General features: G+C 40.5%; 1 protein-coding gene across 4 annotated transcripts in view; it reads right to left on the reverse strand.

Annotated features, from left to right (window-relative positions):
- kynu (kynureninase) overlaps positions 1-20,430 on the reverse strand; it is a 177,074-nt gene that overhangs the window by 18,842 nt on the left and 137,802 nt on the right. For all 4 annotated transcript variants that reach the window (XM_078403379.1, XM_078403381.1, XM_078403380.1 and 1 more), the window contains 2 exons: positions 7,687-7,785; positions 7,425-7,498 (listed from right to left, as the gene is read on the reverse strand). In XM_078403379.1, the coding sequence (XP_078259505.1) occupies positions 7,425-7,498; positions 7,687-7,785 (173 nt within the window). The remainder of the gene's footprint in view (positions 1-7,424; positions 7,499-7,686; positions 7,786-20,430) is intronic.

The following is a 20,430-nucleotide window of genomic DNA, read 5'->3' on the forward strand; positions in this document are numbered from 1 at the left end:
ACTCTGAATTTCTCCCAGTCCTCTGGTATGCTACTTTTTCTGGCTAATCTGTATGCTTCATCTTTTGTTTTAATACTATCCTTGATTTCCCTTGTTAGCCACGGATGCACTACCTTTCCTGGTTTGTTCTTTTGCCAAACTGGGATGAACACTTGTTGTAGTTCATCCATGCGATCTTTAAATGCCTTCCATTGCATGTACACCATCAACCCTTTCAGCATCAATCGCCAGTCTATCTTGGACAATTCACGCCTCATACCCTCAAAGTTACCTTTCTTTAAGTTCAGAACACTTGTTTCTGTATCGACTTTGTCACTCTCCATCCTAATGAAGAACTCTACCATATTATGATCACTCTTGCCCAAGGGGCCTCGCACAACAAGACTGCTAACTAACCCTTCCTCATTACTCAATACCCAGTCTAGAATGGCCTGTTCTCTCGTTGGTTCCTCGACATGTTGGTTTAGAAAACCATCTCGCAAACATTCCAAGAAATCCTCTTCCTCAGCACCACTGCCAGTTTGGTTCACCCAATCTATATGTAGATTGAAGTCACCCATTATAACTGCTGCGCCTTTAGTGCATGCATTTCTAATTTCCTGCTTGATGTCATCCCCAACCTCCCTACTGCTGTTAGGTGGCCTGTACACAACTCCCACTAGCGTTTTCTGCCCCTTAGTGTTTCGTAGCTCTACCCATATCGATTCCACTTCCTCCAAGCTAATGTCCTTCCTTTCCACTGCTTTAATCTCCTCTCTAACCAGTAACGCTATCCCACCTCCTTTTCCTTTCTGTCTATCCCGCCTGAATATAGAATATCCCTGGATGTTGAGTTCCCAGCCTTGGTCACCCTGGAGCCATGTCTCCGTAATCCCAACTATATCATAATCATTAATAACTATCTCCACATTTAATTCATCCACCTTATTACATATACTCCTTGCATTGAGACACAAAGCCTTCAGGCTTGTTTTTACAACTCTCTTACCCCTTGTACGATTATGTTGAAAAGTGGCCCTTTTTGATTTTTGCCCTGGATTTGTCTGCCTGCCACTTTTACTTTTCACCTTGCTACCTGTTGCTTCTACCCTCATTTTACACCCCTCTGTCTCTCTGCTCCAGCTCCCATCCCCCTGCCACATTAGTTTAAATCCTCCCCGACAGCACTAGCAAACACTCCCCCTAGGACATTGGTTCCATTCCAGCTCAGGTGCAGACCATCCTGTTTGTACTGGTCCCACCTCTCCCAGAACTGGTTCCAATGTCCTAAAAAATTGAATCCCTCCCCCTTGCACCATTTTTCAAGCCACGTATTCATATGAAATATCCTCCTATTCCTACTCTGACTAGCACGTGGCACTGGTAGTAATCCAGAGATTATTCTCCAGAATTTCAACAACAGTGGTGTCACCAAAGAATTTAAAGATGGAGTTGTGTCTGGCTTCACAGTCATGAGTATAGAGCAGGGGACCGAGCACACAGCCTTGAGATGCCCCTGTGTTTATGGTTATCAAGGAGGAAGTGTTATTGCCAATTTGTACAGATTGTGCTCTGTTGATGAGTAAGTCGGGGATCCACTTGCAAAGGGAAAAGCAGAGGCCCAGTTCACTGAGCTTGATAACGGGTTTGACAATAGACAATGGACAATAGACAATAGGTGCAGGAGTGGGCCATTTGGCCCTTCGAGCCAACACCACCATTCAATCGAGGTTCATTTTGAAATGATTGCACCAATTGGACATTTCAAGTTTGGAAGGGATGATGTTGTGGAACACCAAGGTGTAGTCTATAAACAATAGCCTGACATATGTGTTTTTATTATCCAAGTAATCCACTGCAGAGTGGAGAGCCAGTGAGATTGTATCTCCTGGTGATCTATTGTGATGTTAGTCAAATTGTAGTAGATCGAGGTACTTGCTGAGGTAGCGTATTTGCTGTTTGTGCCCCTCTGAGACTTTATCATACCCACCTCTGAGGCAAGGATGTGTGTGAAAGATAAAACTATATGAAAGAGGCAGAATGGTTAGATAAATCATTTGTTATACACTATCAGTTCCCTTGGACAATCTTTACTTGAGAGCAATTGAAAGCTACTGGAATAGTTGAGAGAGGATTAGTGAAAAGTGATTGCTTGTGCAGGAAAGCATGACAATAGAATGAACAGTTCCAACTGTTGCAAAATGAGTAAAATGCTGTGCTTCTCCTGTTGACAGTTCATCATTTGTACCCCATTGTGGACCTTGAAATGGCCAATTGGTGCAATCGTTTCAAAATGAACCTCGATTGGATTCTCATGAGAGATTTGTTATAGCTGACAGATTGTAGATTTCATTGGTTTGAAATGTTAACCCCTCAATACATCACTCGCCTCACTGAATACCAATTTGATCAATATGTGATCATGGGCATTTGTCATAGCTTCTGTAGCTGTGATGCTAATTAGTTATCACTGATGTTCAGCTCTAATCCAAACAAGTCAAGAATTCAAATTGGATTTAAACATGGAGACCACAGGTTACAATATCCACTACAGTACCTAAATGCTAGCTCTTTTAGAGTCAAGGAGTCATAAAGTCACACAGCAAGGAAACAGGCCCTTCAGCCCAACATGGCCACACCGATCGACATGCCCCATCCACACTAGTACCACTTACCTGCATTTGGCCCATATTCCCCAAAACCTATCTTATCCATGCACCTGTCTAAATGTTTTTTAAATGTTGCGATAGGACCTGCTAAACATTGCGATAGTACCTGCAATTTTCTGTTAAGTTGCAATGAAAGCTGCAATATTGGCCATGGGATGTTAATGCATAATAGTTGCCTTGCCATGGTACTAATGAAGTTGCCCATTATATCTGTGCTGGGATAGATGGACCTTAAGTTGGGCTCGAAACTCAATGCAATGTTATATCTCCCTTGCTTTCTGATGTTGGATTTGCGCCTTCCATCAGCCCACAACAAGTAGATGTTTCTCGTTGTGTATATTTGTCAGTCCATTCCTTCTATCCAGAGATGTTGCCTGTCCCGCTGAGTTACTCCAGCATTTTGTGTCTATCTTACATTCAATGTCCTGATGGATGAAGGCAGGCATACCATATGCCTTCTTTGTCATTATATCTACTTGAGTTATGGATCCCAAGATCCCTCAATGCATCAACGCTCTTCAACATTTCAATCTTTACTGGATTAAAGTCCGCTGCCATATTTCCACCAATATCTGTAACCAACATATATCCTGCTATATCCTTTGACAGCCTTATTCTCTGTCCTCAACTCCAAAATGTATTGTATTATCTGCAAACTCAGTAACTAATCCACCTACATTTTCATCCAAGTCATTTACATAAATATTACAAACAACAGAGGTCCCAGCACAGACCTCCCACCTCCATGCAGAGAAACATACCTCCACCACTACCCTCAGGCTTATATGGCCAAGCCAATCTACCAAGTTACCATCGTTCCCATGCATCTTAAGTTTCTGGATCAACCTACGTGAGGTCCCTTGCCAAATGCCTTATTAAAGTCTACGTCGACAACATCCACTGTTCTCCTCTCATCAGCCATCATTGCCACCTCCTCAAAAAATACAACCAAATCTGTAAGATATAACCACCCACACAAATCTCTGGGAATTATCCCATAAGGAATTGCAGATGCCGGTTCACAAAAAAAGACACAAAGTGTTGGAGTAACTCAGCAGTCAAGCTGGAGAACTTGGATAGGTGACCCTTTCAGATTGGGACCCTTGTTTAGACTCTAATAAATCCCTAAATCCATGCTTTTCCAGATGTGAGTCAATCCTATCCCAAAGAATCCTCTCTAATGTTTTCCCTATATTTTGCTGAATTATCCCTATTGCTGTTCTTAAACAATGGAACAAAAGGTTACTCTCCAATCCTCTGAGACCTCACCTGTGGCTAGAGGGATTACACGATCAAAGCTATCATGTATTGTCTTCTCTCTCTCAAAAATCTGGGATGGATCTCATCAGGACCAGTGGATTTAACCATATTATTGTTCTTCAAGAGACCCAACGCTGCCTCCTTTTTGATCTTAACGCCTTAGGTTTATATACACAACCCACGCTGAACTATCCTCCATGTCCTCCTTGGTGAATACTCACTTTATACTTTTGACCACTGACTCCAGGCATAAATTTCCTCCTTTATCCTTGAGAGATGTTATTCTCTCCCTAGCTACCCCTTTGTTTTTAATGCATGAATAAAATACCTTTGGATTTTCCTTAACCTTCTCACCAAGGACATTTCATGGGCTCCTGTGGCCCTCCTGTTTCTTTGATTGAGTTTTTTCATGCTTTCTTTATGTTCTTTCACAGCCCTGTCTGATTTCAGCTTCCTACACCTTACATGCGATTAATTTCTCTTTTTAAAAAAAATTACAATATCTCTTGTCATCCAAGATTCCCAAAATTTGCCGTCTTTGTCTTTCCTCTTTACTGGATCATGCTGGTCACAAGTTACAATCAGAACATACTAATCCTTTTGAAAATAACATCATCTTCCCAAGTCTCAGCCTTACAACTAGTCAGCTGATCTCATTAAGCTATTCCAAAGGTACCCTCTAAATATTCAATATAATCTTGATGGATGAAAAGAAGAATGTTCTAAAATTGAGATACAAATGGGGGCTAAAAGGGATAGCAAGCAAACATAGAGTGCATTGGAGAAGTGTGACTAAACTAAGATGGACACAAAATGCTGCAGCAACTCAGCGGGACAGGCAGCTTCTCTGGATAGAAGCATTTCTTCTATCCAGAGAAGCTGCCTGTCTTGCTGAGTTGCTCCAGCATTTTGTGTCTATCTTTGGTGTAAACCAGCATCTGCAGTGCCTTCCTACACATTGTGACTAACTTAAACATTGCCCTATCCTTATGTGGCTGTGGCTTAATGAGACCAGTCACACCTATTCCTTTGAGTTTAAGCTAACCCTGAAGGAGGGAGGAATAGAAAGGTACAGGTATGTTACACCATGTGTTTAGATATTGTGCTGATCATGACTAAAAAGCTGACACTTTAAAGAAGAGAGGAAATGTCACTTTCACCTTGCAGTGGCTGTAAATGTCTGAGGGCGTTGAGGGACATATAAATGTTGGGTCTGAACTTTAATTTTCACAGGTTGAGGAATGTGAAGTTAATGCAGTTGATGGGAGATGACATTTAAAGATGGTTTCACTAACTCATGGCATTGATCCCCTAACTATGTCCTTCTACTATCTTCAGGGAAAAATGGGACTAGTGTAGATAGGGCATCTTGGTCGTCATGGACGAGTTGGGCCATAGGACCTATTGTCTATCTATGAATATAAAGGAACTGATTATATATCGAAGATGGACTCAAAGTGCAGGAGTAACTCAGTGGGTCAGGCAGCATCTCTGGAGAAAAAGGAAGGGTAACGTTTCGGGTCAGGACCCTTCTTCAGACTGAAAGTAGAGGGGAGGAAACTAGAGGAAAGAAATGCCCAGAAATGTCAAGTAACCCCTGTATTCCCTCTACCCACCCTGGTCATCCTACTAGTTTCACTGTTTGCATTCTTGTATCCTTTGTTATCATCTCTTCCCCAGCCAACAATGAGCCATAATGGGCTCCACTTCCTTGATCTTCTATTGCCCTGCTTTGTTCTGGCTTTTTTTTAAACCTCTGGTTCCCTCCCCTCTACTTTCAGTCTGAAGAAGGGCCCCGACCCAAAACTTCACCCATCCTTTTTCTCCAGAGATGCTTCGCCTGACCTGCTGAGTTATTCCAGCACTTGGTGTCTATCTTTTGCCTCCATGACTTTACATTCCTGAAGTGTCTTCTGGTCTCTGCAAATACAGGCTATTATACTACCTCTCTATCTTTTTCACCAATGCCATTAGTTCATCTTCTGAAATTCATTGACACTTCTCTTGTCTGTGTTGTGCTCTCTGTATAGAGGTTAGTGTAACTAACAGAAGTGGAGTTACAGTGGCATCTGTAACAACTTCCATCGCCTTTCAAAGAGGTTCAGATTGCTAACTCACTGCAAGTTTTCATGAACCAGTGCGGGGCACTCACAAATGTGGTGCTCCCTTCAATGAAGTGAGGGGATCTACAGCACACTCTGCTGGATGCTGAAACAATTGTAATGAGCATGCAGTATGACGTTCCTGCATGGCCTCCATTACGTCTGATGTGTTTGATTCAAATAACCTCAGCATCTATGTCCCCCTTATACACAAACTATCCAATTTAGCCCAATTCATGTCTCCAATTTATTACACATACTCCCATCCATCAAAATGCCCTGCTGTTACATTTTTCTGGAGGGGGATCTATTGTTAATGCTCCACTCTGAGAGCACATTTCAGGCAGTTGACTGGGCATTTCACCAGCAACTCATGAAGGCATCCTTCAGGTGATTTAATGAGGCACTTACTTGCAATTCATTATCTCAACTATATACAGTGTACACAAATTTAATGCCACTCTGGAGGCATCTAAATGGTGAATTGCAAGAATCTCAGAAGTAATATCAGTTCAGCTTCAGGCTGAAAACTGGCAGTAAGGGATTGACTACCCTTTATGGGCTTGGTCTATTTTCTGTTTTATTTAAATTATGTTTAACTGGCAGTGATCTACACCTACTATTTTTTTTACCTAAGGCAAAATTACCTTTGAAGTTCTATTATTTGTTTCAATGGAAACTGTGAATTCAGTCACCTGGCCAGATTAGAGCCTGCTCACCCCATAAAACATGCCACCAGCCAAGTTCACTGTAACAGCAGGTAATCAAAAACAAATCACTAAAAGATGCAGTTTTCCTTTATTCTTAAAGCTGAAAGCTTTTCCTTAAAGCTTTAGTAACCTGGGAACTGAAAAATGGATTTCACTGTTATTAATTGTAAATGTTATTGCATTTCATGGCGATGTAAAAAATAAATGTAGCTAGAAAGGATTACATATGTAAGAGACACAAAATGCTGGCGTAACTCAGTGGGACAGGCAGCATCTCTGGAGAGAAGAAATATTTAAGAGGTTTGTTTAACTACCAAAGCCCATGAACGATGGCGAAGAAAACATAGATGAGAAATTATATTTAATGCGATTTAAAAATAAAAACAAATTGCTGGGGTAACTCAGTGGGTCAGACAGCATCTCTGGAAGACATGGAGAGGTGATGTTTTGGGTGGGGTCCCTTCTTCAGCCTACTGGCAGTTGGGGGTAGAAATGGAAAATAAATGGGGGTGGGACATAGCCTGCTAAGTGATAGGTGGAAACAGGTCAGGAGCATGGGTTTGATTGACAGATGGATGATCAAAGGTCAGGGATGAAAAACATTTTTTTTTTACTAATTCTCCATGTTGCCACCAATTATAAAACTCAAAATCTTACTGATTAATTTTTGTTTGCATGACGGAAACATAGTGGTTAATACTTACGTCGGCTTTATGGTAAATTTGTGTTTTTCATGTATATATGCACCTGCTAAGGCTCCCGCACCAGAATTCAAATACTGTAACAGATTAATAAAAAGTTGATTTGTTCATTTTTGTATTCACTTCACGGATTTTCTCAGTCCCTTAATAAAACTGGGGAGAAAAAAAGAACTTGCATGATATTCATTTCCAAAATGAATAGATGGAGAAAAAAAAATCACCAACAATTACAATCAAGGGAGCACAACAGAGGAATCAATGTTACCTTGTAATTGCACCAGCAGGCAAAGTCTATGTTCCAGTCATGCAGACGCACTTCTACATTCCCAACAGCATGGGCAAGGTCAAAGCCAACATAACACCCCTGCAAAACAGCAGCTCAATGTCAAATTAGTTACAAGTGTTCAAAATATGAAATTAAAAATGCATTGCTAATAAATTGCTAAAATGGTAACTTTTTTTCGCCTTCCATCACAGTGAGTAATGCGGAGGAGTCACTGTGGTGGATGTGCATGTTAAAATGTATTGTGTGTGTCCTGTTGCTTTTTATTGTTATGACTGTTTGGCAAATGACATTCCTCGTATGTTGCAAAACAGACTTGGCTAATAAAGTATGATTGTGATTGTGATTCTGCTCTATAATTTTAAAGAAAATTTGCTCCCAGTTTAAAAAAAAATTAAAGTGCTTTTACTTAGCACTGTGCAGAGCTGAAATAGTAAAAGCAGAATAAAATGGAGAAGGCATGTTACAAAACATGCTGAAATGGACTTTCTTTCTTTGTCTGTATCCATGCCGAGATAGACGTCAAATCCGCTCCCAACTGTGAAAGCGTACAGTCCTTGAAAAGGCAATGTTTTGGAGAACTATCAGACCAAGTGGTTGCCTCTTAATTATATAGTTCTTAAATGTGCCCTTCAGCTCCAGGAATGTAGAATACCACAGAGAATAGAGACGAATATCCGTGTTCCTAATACCTTGTTGATAGGTAATCTTTGGGGATGTAATTTCTCCTTTTCTGCTACAACAGTATAATTGAAGGAAAAATCACATTTTAGTCAGAAAAGCTTCCTTGATGCTGCCCTTTACTCTATCCAGAAGGGGGGCAGATAATTAAAGAAGGGTTGCAGATGGCATACAAGGTTATCGTATGTCAACCAGGGATGTCGGAAATAAATGTCTTTCCAGAGTGTATAATCATTTAAAAGGGTCCTACTTTAAAAGAAAGATATATGAGACACTACTCAGCTAGTATTTTCCTTTAATAACTGTTCATTTATGAAGATTACTCAGACTGATTATTGCTGGGATAATTGAGGCACTTAGAGAATCTGCAGTTAATGTATCTAAGGTATGTATGGCTATTCATCTGGATTGAAATATTAGTTCTCCTGCCAATGCAGGGTAGCTTATGTAGGTATGCCACATATTTTGCAATTAGTGAATTTGCCATTAATTCTACAGAAGTAAGCACTCTGATTATTTGATAACAAGAAAATCTGATCAGTAGAGTGTAACTTTAATGTTCAAGCTGTTCCAAACTTGCTATTTGATTTCCCTGCTGTTTCCCCTTTGACTGAAAGACAAATGAATCTCTTGAAAACAAAACCACGAGGGTATGTTCCCTTTACTTAACCCCTTGGAAACAGGCTTAATATTTAAAAATAACATCTAAAATCTAAAAAGGACCTTTTGTTCCTGCCATTTTGAAAAGCTGAGACCATATTTGACCCAAGCTTGTTGATAATTTCCTGATTTAAGCACTGGATAGGCGCTGAGATTGGAGGTACCATAGTAAATGCATCATGATTCTATGATAAGTAAAGAAGACTATCAAGGAAGGAAACCCAGTTTGAAAATCAATGAAAAGAAGTGCTGATGATGGAAGTCTAAAATAAATATCTGATCAGATATATCCAAGATGATTATGGCAAGCTCGAGAAGAAATTGAAGGAGCTCTGGCTGAGATAAATGATTCATCATTGGAAGCAGGTGAGGTGTCGGATGACTGGAGGCTGATTAATATTGTGCTTCTATTTAAGTGGGGCAGCAAGGAAAACCCTGGGGACCATAGACCAGTGAGCCTTACATCTGTGGTAGGCAGGTTAATGGAGTAGATTCTGAGAGATAAGATGTATATGCAGTTGGATAGATAGGAACTGATTAGGGATAGTTTCATACAAGGGAGATTAGACAATAGACAATAGGTGCAGGAGTAGGCCATTCGGCCCTTCGAGCACCACCATTCAATGTGATCATGGCTGATCATTCTCAATCAGTACCCCGTTCCTGCCGTCTCCCCATACTCCTGACTCTGCTATCCTTAAGAGCTCTATCTAGCTCTCTCTTGAATGCATTCAGAGAATTGGCCCCCACTGCCTTCTGAGGCAGAGAATTCCACAGATTTACAACTCTCTGACTGAAAAAGTTTTTCCTCATCTCTGTTCTAAATGGCCAACCCTTATTCTTAAACTGTGGCCCCTGGTTCTGGACTCTCCCAACATTGGGAATGTGTTTCCTGCCTCTAACGTGTCCAACCCCTTAATAATCTTATATGTTTCGATAAGACCCCCTCTCATCCTTCTATATTCCAGTGTATACAAGATTATGCCTTACGAATTTAATTAAGTTTAATTGAAGAAGTAACCAAGAAAGTTGACCAGGGCAAAGGAGGGTGGAGATGGAAGGCTGTTTTTCACGCTAGAGACCTGTGACGGATGATGTTCCTCACAGATCGGGTTTCATTGCTGTTAGTGGTTTATATCAACGATTTGGATAAGAATGTACAAGGTGTGATTCGTAAGTTTGCAGACGACACGAACACAGGTGGTATCAAAGACACTGAAGATTACATCATGATCCTGATCAGCTGGGCAAATGGGCTGAGGAATGGTAAATGGAGTTTAATGCAAATAAATGCAGCATGTTACATTTTGGGAAGTAAAATCAGGGCAGGTCCTTCATAGTGAATAGGAGAGCTCTGGGGAGAGTTATAGTGCAGAGGGTTCTTTGGTATCACATGCTGGTAAAGAAGGTACATTGGACTTCATCAGTCCAGATATTGAATATGGAAGCTGGGACATTATGTTACACCTGAACAAGACATTGGCGAGGTCGCATTTGAAGTATTGTGTTCAGTTTTAGTCACTCTGCTATAAGAAGGATGTAATTAAGCTGAAAACGACATAGAGAAAATTTACGAGGATGTTGCCAGGACTCAAAGGCCTGAGACACTGGGAGAATTTAGGCAGACTAGGACTTTATGCCATAGAGCGTAGGAAGCTAAGGGATTATCTTACAGAGGTGTACAAATCATGAGGGAAATAGCATAGCGTTTTTTTACCTAATGTTGGGGAATCAAGAACCAGAGGACACAGACTTAAGCTGAGAGAGGAAAGATTTAATAGGACTTGAGGGGCAACATTTTCACTGAGGGTCGTGGGTAAATGGAACATATTGCCAAATGAGATAGTTAAGTGAGGTACCATAACAACATTGTAATGACACTTGGTCAGGTACATGGATAGGAAAGGTTTAATGGGATAGGGTCCAAATGCTGGCAAATGAAACCAGCTTAGATGGGGAATCTTGGTCAACATGGAGACTTCCATATTCAATATCTGGGCCGAAGGGCCCATTTCTCTGATGTATGACTATGACTGTAAAAGTATTGAAACTACTTGTATGAAACAAGCAGTACGGTTATCTCACTTTGTCAAAATTGCAACTCCCAAAAATATATCTAGCAATTTATCTGGAAATTCTTCACAGCCAAATTGTTATGAAATGCAATCACTTGAAGGATACCTCCGAAAATGAATAACTATGTTCTGAAATATCTCATTGACAGGTAATCTCTGGGGAACGTTATTTCTCCTTCATGTATTTTTCCCTCCACATCTACTGACTAAATTACAGTATTTTCCTAGTTTTGATATATTATCAGATTTTTTTAACTAATATGGCATTTTGGTTTTGTATTCAGAAATGTTGTGGCCAATTAGCTCATGGCTTTCAAACATTCTTTTGGGAGCACTTTGTTAATACCCTTGCCACATTACAGACAATCTATTGCTCAAGTTACTGTAAGAAATAAGTTAATTTTGCCAGAATTGGCTCTGCCAAACATTTGTTCAAATGTAACACCTCTCGGAAAGATTATGTGGGCAAACATTCAGTCATATTTTGAGCCATCCAAACCAAATAAGGCTTGTGCTCCTTTGCAGGGTACAAATTTGCACTGTACATAAAAACTCCTTTGCAGTTAATTTGTCGGAGTATGATTGATCACAATCTCCATTGCATGGACAACCATGGCAAGATGACCAATAGCTTTCTCTGGTTAACCAGGTAGAGTTTTAAACTTCATCTTATCCTCATGTTCAGTGGCTTTCATTCATTAATTATCAAAATGACATTAATTACTTCAGCATTCTCTATTCTTAGCATAAGGTGGTCGCTTGCTCACTGAGTCTTTACTGCTCCAAAATGGAATGATCTTGTCAGTGAAATTTCATATTTCCTTCATGTTTCCTGTGGTTGACAATTCTGCTCACATAACTTCCTTTATAACTCTTTCTTCTGCCATGGGAAGTTTATTCCCCTCCTCATGGATTGTATTTGACCTGTTACATGTTTCTGTTATTTTTAATATTCATTCTTCGTTATGCTACTGCATGCTTTTGAATCGATTAGAATCATTGGAATTTCTGTGGAGTCTCCTCACTTAAGAGACTTTCATGGAGCTCTGCAACGAGTTGTGCAATTGAGGTTATGCTGAACTCTGGTCACTGAGAAGACATTACTTTTCTGCTTGTACAAGGAATTCTAAGTGCTCTAATTCTGCGTTCTCAGTATAACATCTTCCACATATTAGCCATAGAGCCATAGAGCCATACAGCACAGAAACAGACCCCTCAGCTCAACACATCCATGCCGACCAAGATGCCATATCTAAGCTAATCCCATTTGCCTGTGTTTGGTGTACACCCTCTGCACCTTTCCTATCCATAATCATATTGTAAAAAAATTCAGATGGCTCTATTTCTTGCAAATTCTACAGTAGAGTTTGTGGCACAGTAGTTGGTAGAACTGCTGCCTTGCAGCCCCAGCAACTCCTGTTCTAGCCTGACCTTTGTGGAGCTTGCATACTTTCACTGTGACCATGCGGGTTTCCTTCAATTTCATTCCACAAAGACTTCCAGGTTACTAAGCTGCTGTAGATTTTTCTCAGACTGTAAGTGAGTGGTAGAATCCAGGAAGAGGTGATAAGAATGTAACGAGAATAACATAGGTTTGTGTAGGAATAGTGTAAATGGGTGGTTGACAGTCGGTGGGTTGTACGGCCTGATTCCAGCTATGAGACTGAGTATTGTGAGCAACAGGGAATAATTTACATGCTTTACATCTTATTTGTTGCAAGATTTTGCTGAATACATCAAATAGTTCAGCTTGGACAATATCGTAAATCCTCAGTGTAAATGCCAAAAAAAATGTGATTTCCTCTTTGAAGCTGGAAGTCCAATACACTTGAACAGAGCAGCTAAGCTTAATGGGCCATTTTCTGGCTGGCCACTGGACATAGCATTCCACAGCAGGCACTTACTGAGATTCACCAGCACTCTCTCAGGAAACAGCTGTCAAAATTTGGTGTGGCCGAACCAACTGCTTTAGCACACTCATGTTATTCCATTATATTGTTACAGGTCTAGACCTTGCTGCATGGATCCAAGATTGTCTGGGTCAACCAGATTGGTCTTCTGGATTGAATGGAAGTAAGTTTGGGAGCGTCCCCTAAAGAAAACCTGAGACATTTCATTCGCTGCAATCTTCAAAATCTTTCATCTGCGCTAAGCTAATTATTCAGCCCATTAGCAACACAGGAACTGGAAGAGAGGGTTTTTGGACTGCAGCCTGTTTCAACTTTCCATTAGATTATGCCAAATCTTTATTTACCTAAATGTGTTCCTGTTCTCATCTGTAATAAAGTACCTGGATGTGACAAGCATATGGAAACATTAATTTGTTGTTCATTTAATGTATCTCTGAGAAGATAGCAGGGGCTCATCTGTGAAATGTGTGTGTTTGTTTTCTTTCTTGCTGTGGAGGAAGCACATATGGGGCCAGGTGCTGTGGGCCTTCTCCTCTCATTCAAGAACAGTACTGAACTGACAGGCTTTGTTTTCAGAGGCAAGTTTCAAGAACAGCATCACAACATGACATAATAAAATAAGTCTTTGGGTTTGCTTCCACAATATCATGGATAGTTATGAAAAACACCTTTTCAGTTAAAGTGTTTTAAAAATCCATAGACAACAAAATCAATCGTTACAACACAGAAGACCATTTTGTCCACTGAGTCTGTTAATTGGTATTGTAGCAAATTCCATAATTAATGGGAAACTGTTTGACCAAGGGTAAAAGTGCATCAACATCAGCAATTGCTCCCACACTAATAATCCCTACTTTGATGCCCTTGTCAACCTTCATCAGCTACACTGGGAAAGTCATGTCATTTACATACCTAACACCAGTCTTTTGAATCACTCAATATCAGCAAGACGAAGGAGCTAGTTATTAACTTCAGGAAGCATGCTGGAGTACATTCCCAATCGCTATCAATGGTGCTGAAGTGAAAATGATTGAGAGCTTCAAGTTTCCAGGCGTAAAAAAACCCAACAATTTGTCCTGGACCTTCACATTGAAGCTACAGCTAAGAAAGCACACCAACCCTTTTACTTCTTCAGGAGACCGAGGAAATGTGGCATGTTTGCTTTGACCCATTTCAACATTATGCTGTGGGTTGTGTCACAGTTGGTTTGGGAACAGCTCTGCCCAAGACCATAAGAAATTGCAGAGTGGTGTGGATGTAGTGCTGTACATCACACAGAAAAGACTCCTCACCATTGACAGCATATACACGTCACGCTTTTGTATCTTCTCCCTGCTCCTGTCATGCAGAAGATATAAAAGTTCGAAAGCATGTGCCACCAGACTCAGGAACAGCTTCTTCCCCTTGGTTATCAGCCCTCTGAACAATCCTTCCATAAGTTTGGGTAAGTCCGGATTCTCCACCCTACCTCACTGTGGACAGTGGTCTTTTTCTCTGAAACTGTTGCACTACAATGCTAAGAATTCTAAGATGCTCTTTGGAGTTTTTCTCTGCTCTACGCGATGTACTTGTGTTTGGCTTGATTGTATTCATGGATAACATTATCTGATTTCATTGGAAAGCATACAAAGAAAAGCCTTTCACTGTATCTTGGTACACATTACAACAATAAATCTAAAGTTGAACCTAAAAATACTGGAGAAGAAAATTCAAAAAATGCAATATCCCCATTGACCCTTGGGGGTTTCTGGCCTCCAACTACTCAAACTGAAGAAGACACAATTGAAGTAGTACTGAGAATCTTAAGGACAAACATTAGGAGCACTCAGGAAACCCTGTGGTGGATGGAAATGATGGAACACACCTGCTCACATATTACATAGATGCCTGCCCACCTGTCAGCCATATCCTGACCCACACAGGCCTCATTTGCCACCTTTGAACCCACAAAACCAGGGGACTCCCTAAGAAGAATTCCTTCAGCTCCATTTTCCACTCTTTCCCTCTTGCCTTGCAAAGTATTTTTTTTCTCACTGCCTACCCGATTCAGTTTTAAAAGCTGATTGGAAATGTTCCAGATCATTAGAACTTTATATGTAAAACATTTTCTTCAATTCCCCTTGTATCACTTGGCTAAAATGTTATAGCTGTACCTCCTGATCCTTGAACTAACTGCAGCAGTAACATTTCCCCTCTATTTAACCTGTCTAAACCATAATGATCATGCACACATCCATCAAATCTCCTTTGGTTCAAGGAGAAAATGGCAAGCCCCCCCCCCCTCCCACCTTCAGTCTATTTCTCTGGAGAGTAAACAGAATTTTGATTTTTCATTTTGGGATGAAAGCAGACTTTACTTTGTAGCTGAGGCACGTAACAAATGCTTTTAAGCAGCTTGGATAGCACATGAAGGAGAAATAAGTAAGCCAAAATTGTTATATGAAGCCGGGTGAGTGGAAACTTGTGTGGAGTGTAAATGCCAGCACAGACCAGTCAGGTTCTATTTCTGCACTACAAATGCCAAGTAAGGGTTGCTTGAAAGATTACCCAGCCTCACTGCACAATCAGTGGGAGGAATGGAAGGAGTGAGGTGTAATGATGATTCAGATGTGGAGGGTCTGTGGGCAGGTTGTGGGAGGGAAGTTGTCAAGCTGGAGATTGTAGCTCGCATAGATCATGAGGAATCCCACACTATTGAGAACTGAGCTTTTATTTTTTCTGGTCCCATGGTTTATGCAATTTTTATTTAAGACATTGTTAAAATGCAAAACTAAAAGAGAAGCAATATTGACAGCAGGAAATTCCTCTCAAAAATGGGCAATACTGTTTGATATGTTCAAATTACTTTGTGGTCTGGAATCAGCAGGGTAGCCAAGAAAATCCCAAAAAAGTAATCAGTTCTTTTCAACTGCTCAGTAATCAAATTCACTCTGATCTCCCCGAGAACACATTCCTAATTAATGCATTTCTTCAGTTTGATATGTTTTCTCTGTTATATTCTTGGAACAGACTTTAATTTTCATTTAGAAATGCCCTTTTTGAATTCCTATTCAAGAAAAAAGACATACATTGGACAACTAAGAGAATTAAAAATGTTGAATTTTTTTTAATTTTTAGTGATAGCATCAAGTTATAATTTGGAAGGAACCACACCGTGTGGGCTAGGTAGAGGGAGCATGAAGGGAATATAAAGGCAGCATGTTCTCCTCACTAGAGAACATTGATAAACTTATTGTTAATGAATAGGATTTTAAAGATTACTTGTTTCTGGGAGATGTCAAACATTTGGAAAAAAAACGTAACCTGGGAGGAACTTAAATAAAACAACATAAATTTTGTTTTGGGTTGATTTTAATTCAAATTAAAAAATGTCAAATTAAGGAAGAACACTATTTCACTCGGGGCGTAGCTGCGTTCTGCAGCTGCGGCTCACCGGCAGTCTCTCTGTCTTTTTTTTTGTTTTTGTCTTTGTTATCGTTTAAATGTTTCTTTTGATTTATTTTTAACTTTGTATATGTGGGGGGTGGTGGGGGAAACCTTTTTTTCCAATCTCCTCCTCAACGGAGATGCGACCTTTACCGTGTTGTGTCTCCGTTCGCGCTACGGCCTAACAGGAGTCGCCGGCCTCCAGTTGGGATCGACCTTGAAGACTCCGGTTGCAGGGCCTGGACTCACCATCTCGGACGCTTCGGCCGTGGGCCCTGCAAACCGCTACATCGGGAGTTCGCAGGTCCCTGGCTGGCGACCGGCTTTCGGGAGCTCCAGCCGTAGCAGCTTCGACCGCCCCGGAGCCCGAGGTTTGATTGACCCACTCGCAGGCCCTTCATCGCCCTGCGTGGCCTGGCCGCGGCACTTTCCATCGCCCGGTGGGGGCTCAGGACCTTCATCGGCCTGCTCGGCTCGGCCCTGGGACTTTCCATCGCCCGGTGCCTTGATCGCCTCGTGGCACCACGGGAGAAGAATGAGGAGGAGATAAGACTTTTCTTTGCCTTCCATCACATTGAGGGTGTGCCTGGAGCAATCACTGTAATGGCTGTTTGTGTTAACATTGTAATTGTGTGTCTTGTTTTCTTTATTGTCTACTGCAGGACCCTGACGTGAGAGGATGCTGGCGCTATTTGTTCGCCGCTTCTCCGTCAGGACAGTTCGTTTGTTTGTTTTTATGTCTTGACTGTTCTTGTAAAGCGTCTTTGAGCATTTGGAAAAGCGCTATATAAAATAAATGTTTATTATTATTATTATTATAATGTATTTATTTTGAACTGGTATTAAATATTCAAAATCAGTAAACGCAACAGGTATTTTAGGAATTAAGTGTTTTCCATATAAACTAATCGAGGTTAAAAAAAATGGTGTTTTTGGAAACTTGGAATATTCTAATAGCCTCTAGGTGGCAGGAACAACTAATTTTAACACTAAAGCTGAGTAATAGTTTTTTTAAAGGACACAAAGTGCTGGAGTAACTCAGTTGGTCAGGCAGCATTTGTGGAGAACATGGATATGTGATGTTTCAGGAAGGGACCCTTCTTCAGACTACTTTAGTGTATTATTTTCTTTAATGTACTAAACTATGTTAAAGAGAAAAACAACTTTCATTTGTAAGTATTGTTCTCTAAAGTTATTTTCAGTTGAAAGGTCAAAGGAGTAAGCAAACCATGGCAGATCAGTGGATTAGCATAGATTGACCATGATCTAACCAAATAATGAATACAGTTTGAGGAACTAAATGGTGAGTCTTATTTGCATGCCCTTCATGTCTCATGGATTATCCAAAAAACATTGATCTTACTGGATTTGCCCACAAAAATCAATGGCCCTGGCCATCCATCGTACTTTAGCCAGATGTGAATGTCAGTTCATTGAGGTCTGGACAAAACAAGGCCTCAGGCAGCATGGTGCAGAGGCCCTTCCACTGAAAAGGCTATGCAGAAAGGAAATACAGATGCTGGTATATACTGAATATAGACACAAAGAGCTGGAGTAACTCAGCGGGCCAGGCAGCATCTCTAGAGAAAAAGGATGGGTGACATTTCGGGTTGGGACCCTTCTTCAGACTGAAAGTACAGGGGAGGGAACTGGGAGAAACCTTTCTTCCCTCCAGTCTCCTCCCCCATACTTTCAGTGAACCTTTTACAAAGAAGATAGACGCAAAATGCTGGAGTAACTCAACGGGTCAGATCTTTTACAAATCCATTGTCCCATTTAACCCTATGATGAAATTTCCAACACATATCTGGTCCATTGCCAAGATCATCTCCAGCACCATTAATCTGATAATGTAGCCTTCAACTGCTCCTTTGTTATGTTTAGGCATGACTTCCAGATCTCCCTTCTTCCACTCTTGTATTTCTGAGCTAATCCAGAACTCTGTTGCTTGGATCCAAACTCACAACCACACAATATATATATATATATATATATATGTGGTCATATATGGTTTACTGATCTATATTGGATCTCAGCTTGCAAATCCCTCAACTTTAAATTGTTCATCATTGTTTACTGATCCCTCTATTTTCTTGTTCCTTCCATGCCTCTGTAACCCATAGTCATCCAAAGTCTCTACAATCCCTTAATTCTATTATTTTGCACAGATCTGAATTAAATTGCACCACCACAAGCCTTACCTGTTGAGACTCCAATCTCCTGGCATGATATCTCCTGATATGGATAGCATCAAAATTTGTCAATGCTTTTGTAAAACACTTTGGAATGCTTCAGCACTCTGCGTCCAGACTGTTTAAGTGTCATATGTACCAACAATGGAATATGATATTCTTACTTGCATCAGGTTTAAAGGCCCATAAATGCAATACACGCAGGTAACATGTAATAATGAATAGAATTATTAAATTAATAATGTTAAGACTAGTGTAAATTTAGTGTAACCAAGGAAAGTACATACGAGTTCATAGTTGCCGAGGTTAGTGTTATATATTGTTCAAGTGCCTGATGGCTATTGGGAAGAAGCTATTTTTGAAGCTATAAAAATGAGCATGTTGTAAAAATGCATCACAAAAGCTTGTGGTCCTTTCTGAAGGGGTACATAAGAAAACAAGAAATATCAAGGCTATTTATTGTAGGAATGTCAATCACTTAAATATTATTGTATCTAAATGAAGTAACAATCCACTACTCCTGTGAAAGGCAACATTATTCAGGATAAGGAGCGTAACGTACCAGGAAATAAATCTGTTTTCACTTTAAATGTTATGCCATTTATTCACAGGTTCTCTGAAAAATAAGGCCACTCAACTATCTGCATCTGACCTTGTCTCACTGGAATGTTTTCGTTCTGTCTGTTGAAAGATTGGAGAAGTGGACACGAGGGTACTTTTGAAAGAAACAATATCCAGTTCACATCACAAGGTTATCCTATTGTTGCAAACCTCCCCTTGGGTTATGCCATCACATGAATACATATTGGGCAATGCAGACAAATCCCTAAACTTAAAATGCATGACTTAGCTATTGAAGTGACTGGCTCTGTTGAACCTGAGAGAATGCTTGAGCCAGATCAGAAATCTTTAACCCAGTTGGAGGGTGGGGGATGGGGGGCGCAACAATGAGTGCATCTACTCTCTCATGTGGAACGGAACTGAACCCGTTGATGTGGCCAGTGTAAAAACAATAATAAGCCAAACTTTTGTTGGCTGGAATTTGTGCAGCCAGCAAATAAAACACAGGTAAAAAGAATGTTGGAGGTTATTTGGGCCACCCCACTGATATTTAAATGCACCTGATGCATTTTTTAGATTCTCATTACTTATTAATTATGACAGAGCAGTCTGTTCAGCCAAACAGCTCCATACTTGGTCCCAACTGGGTACTCCCATTAATTCCATTGTCTCTCTCTCTTTATTTCCTGGTGGCCCTACAATTTATTCAATCTCATGATCATCAGCCCATTTTGTTACCGTTCACTTACACTAAGATACAGTTTACATTAACCAATTTTACAGTAACCAGTGGAGTTCCACAGGGACTAGCTGGAACCGTTGCTGTTTGTGATATACATAAATCACTTGGATGTAAATGTAGACAGATTGGTTTCTAAGTTTATAGGTGACACTAAGATTGCTAGGGTCACGGACTGTGGAGAGGGCCGTCTAAGTTTACAGCAACATATAGATCAGTTACAATAATGGGCAGAAAAATAGCAGATAGAGTGGCAACACAAGCAGCAACACAAATAGATAAGAGAGATAAAGAAAGGTATACTTGCTTTCATAGGTTGGAGCATTGAGTATAAGAGTCAGGAAGTCATGATGCAACTTCATAAGACTTTGGTGAGGCCACATTTGGAATATTGAGTACAGTTCTTTTCACCCCATTACAGAAAGGATGTGAAGACTTTGGAAAGGGTACAGAGGTGGTTTACCAGATGCTCTCTGGATTAC

Source organism: Rhinoraja longicauda, chromosome 8 (assembly GCF_053455715.1).
Source record: "Rhinoraja longicauda isolate Sanriku21f chromosome 8, sRhiLon1.1, whole genome shotgun sequence".
In the NCBI taxonomy this organism is placed as follows: Eukaryota; Metazoa; Chordata; class Chondrichthyes; order Rajiformes; family Arhynchobatidae; genus Rhinoraja; species Rhinoraja longicauda.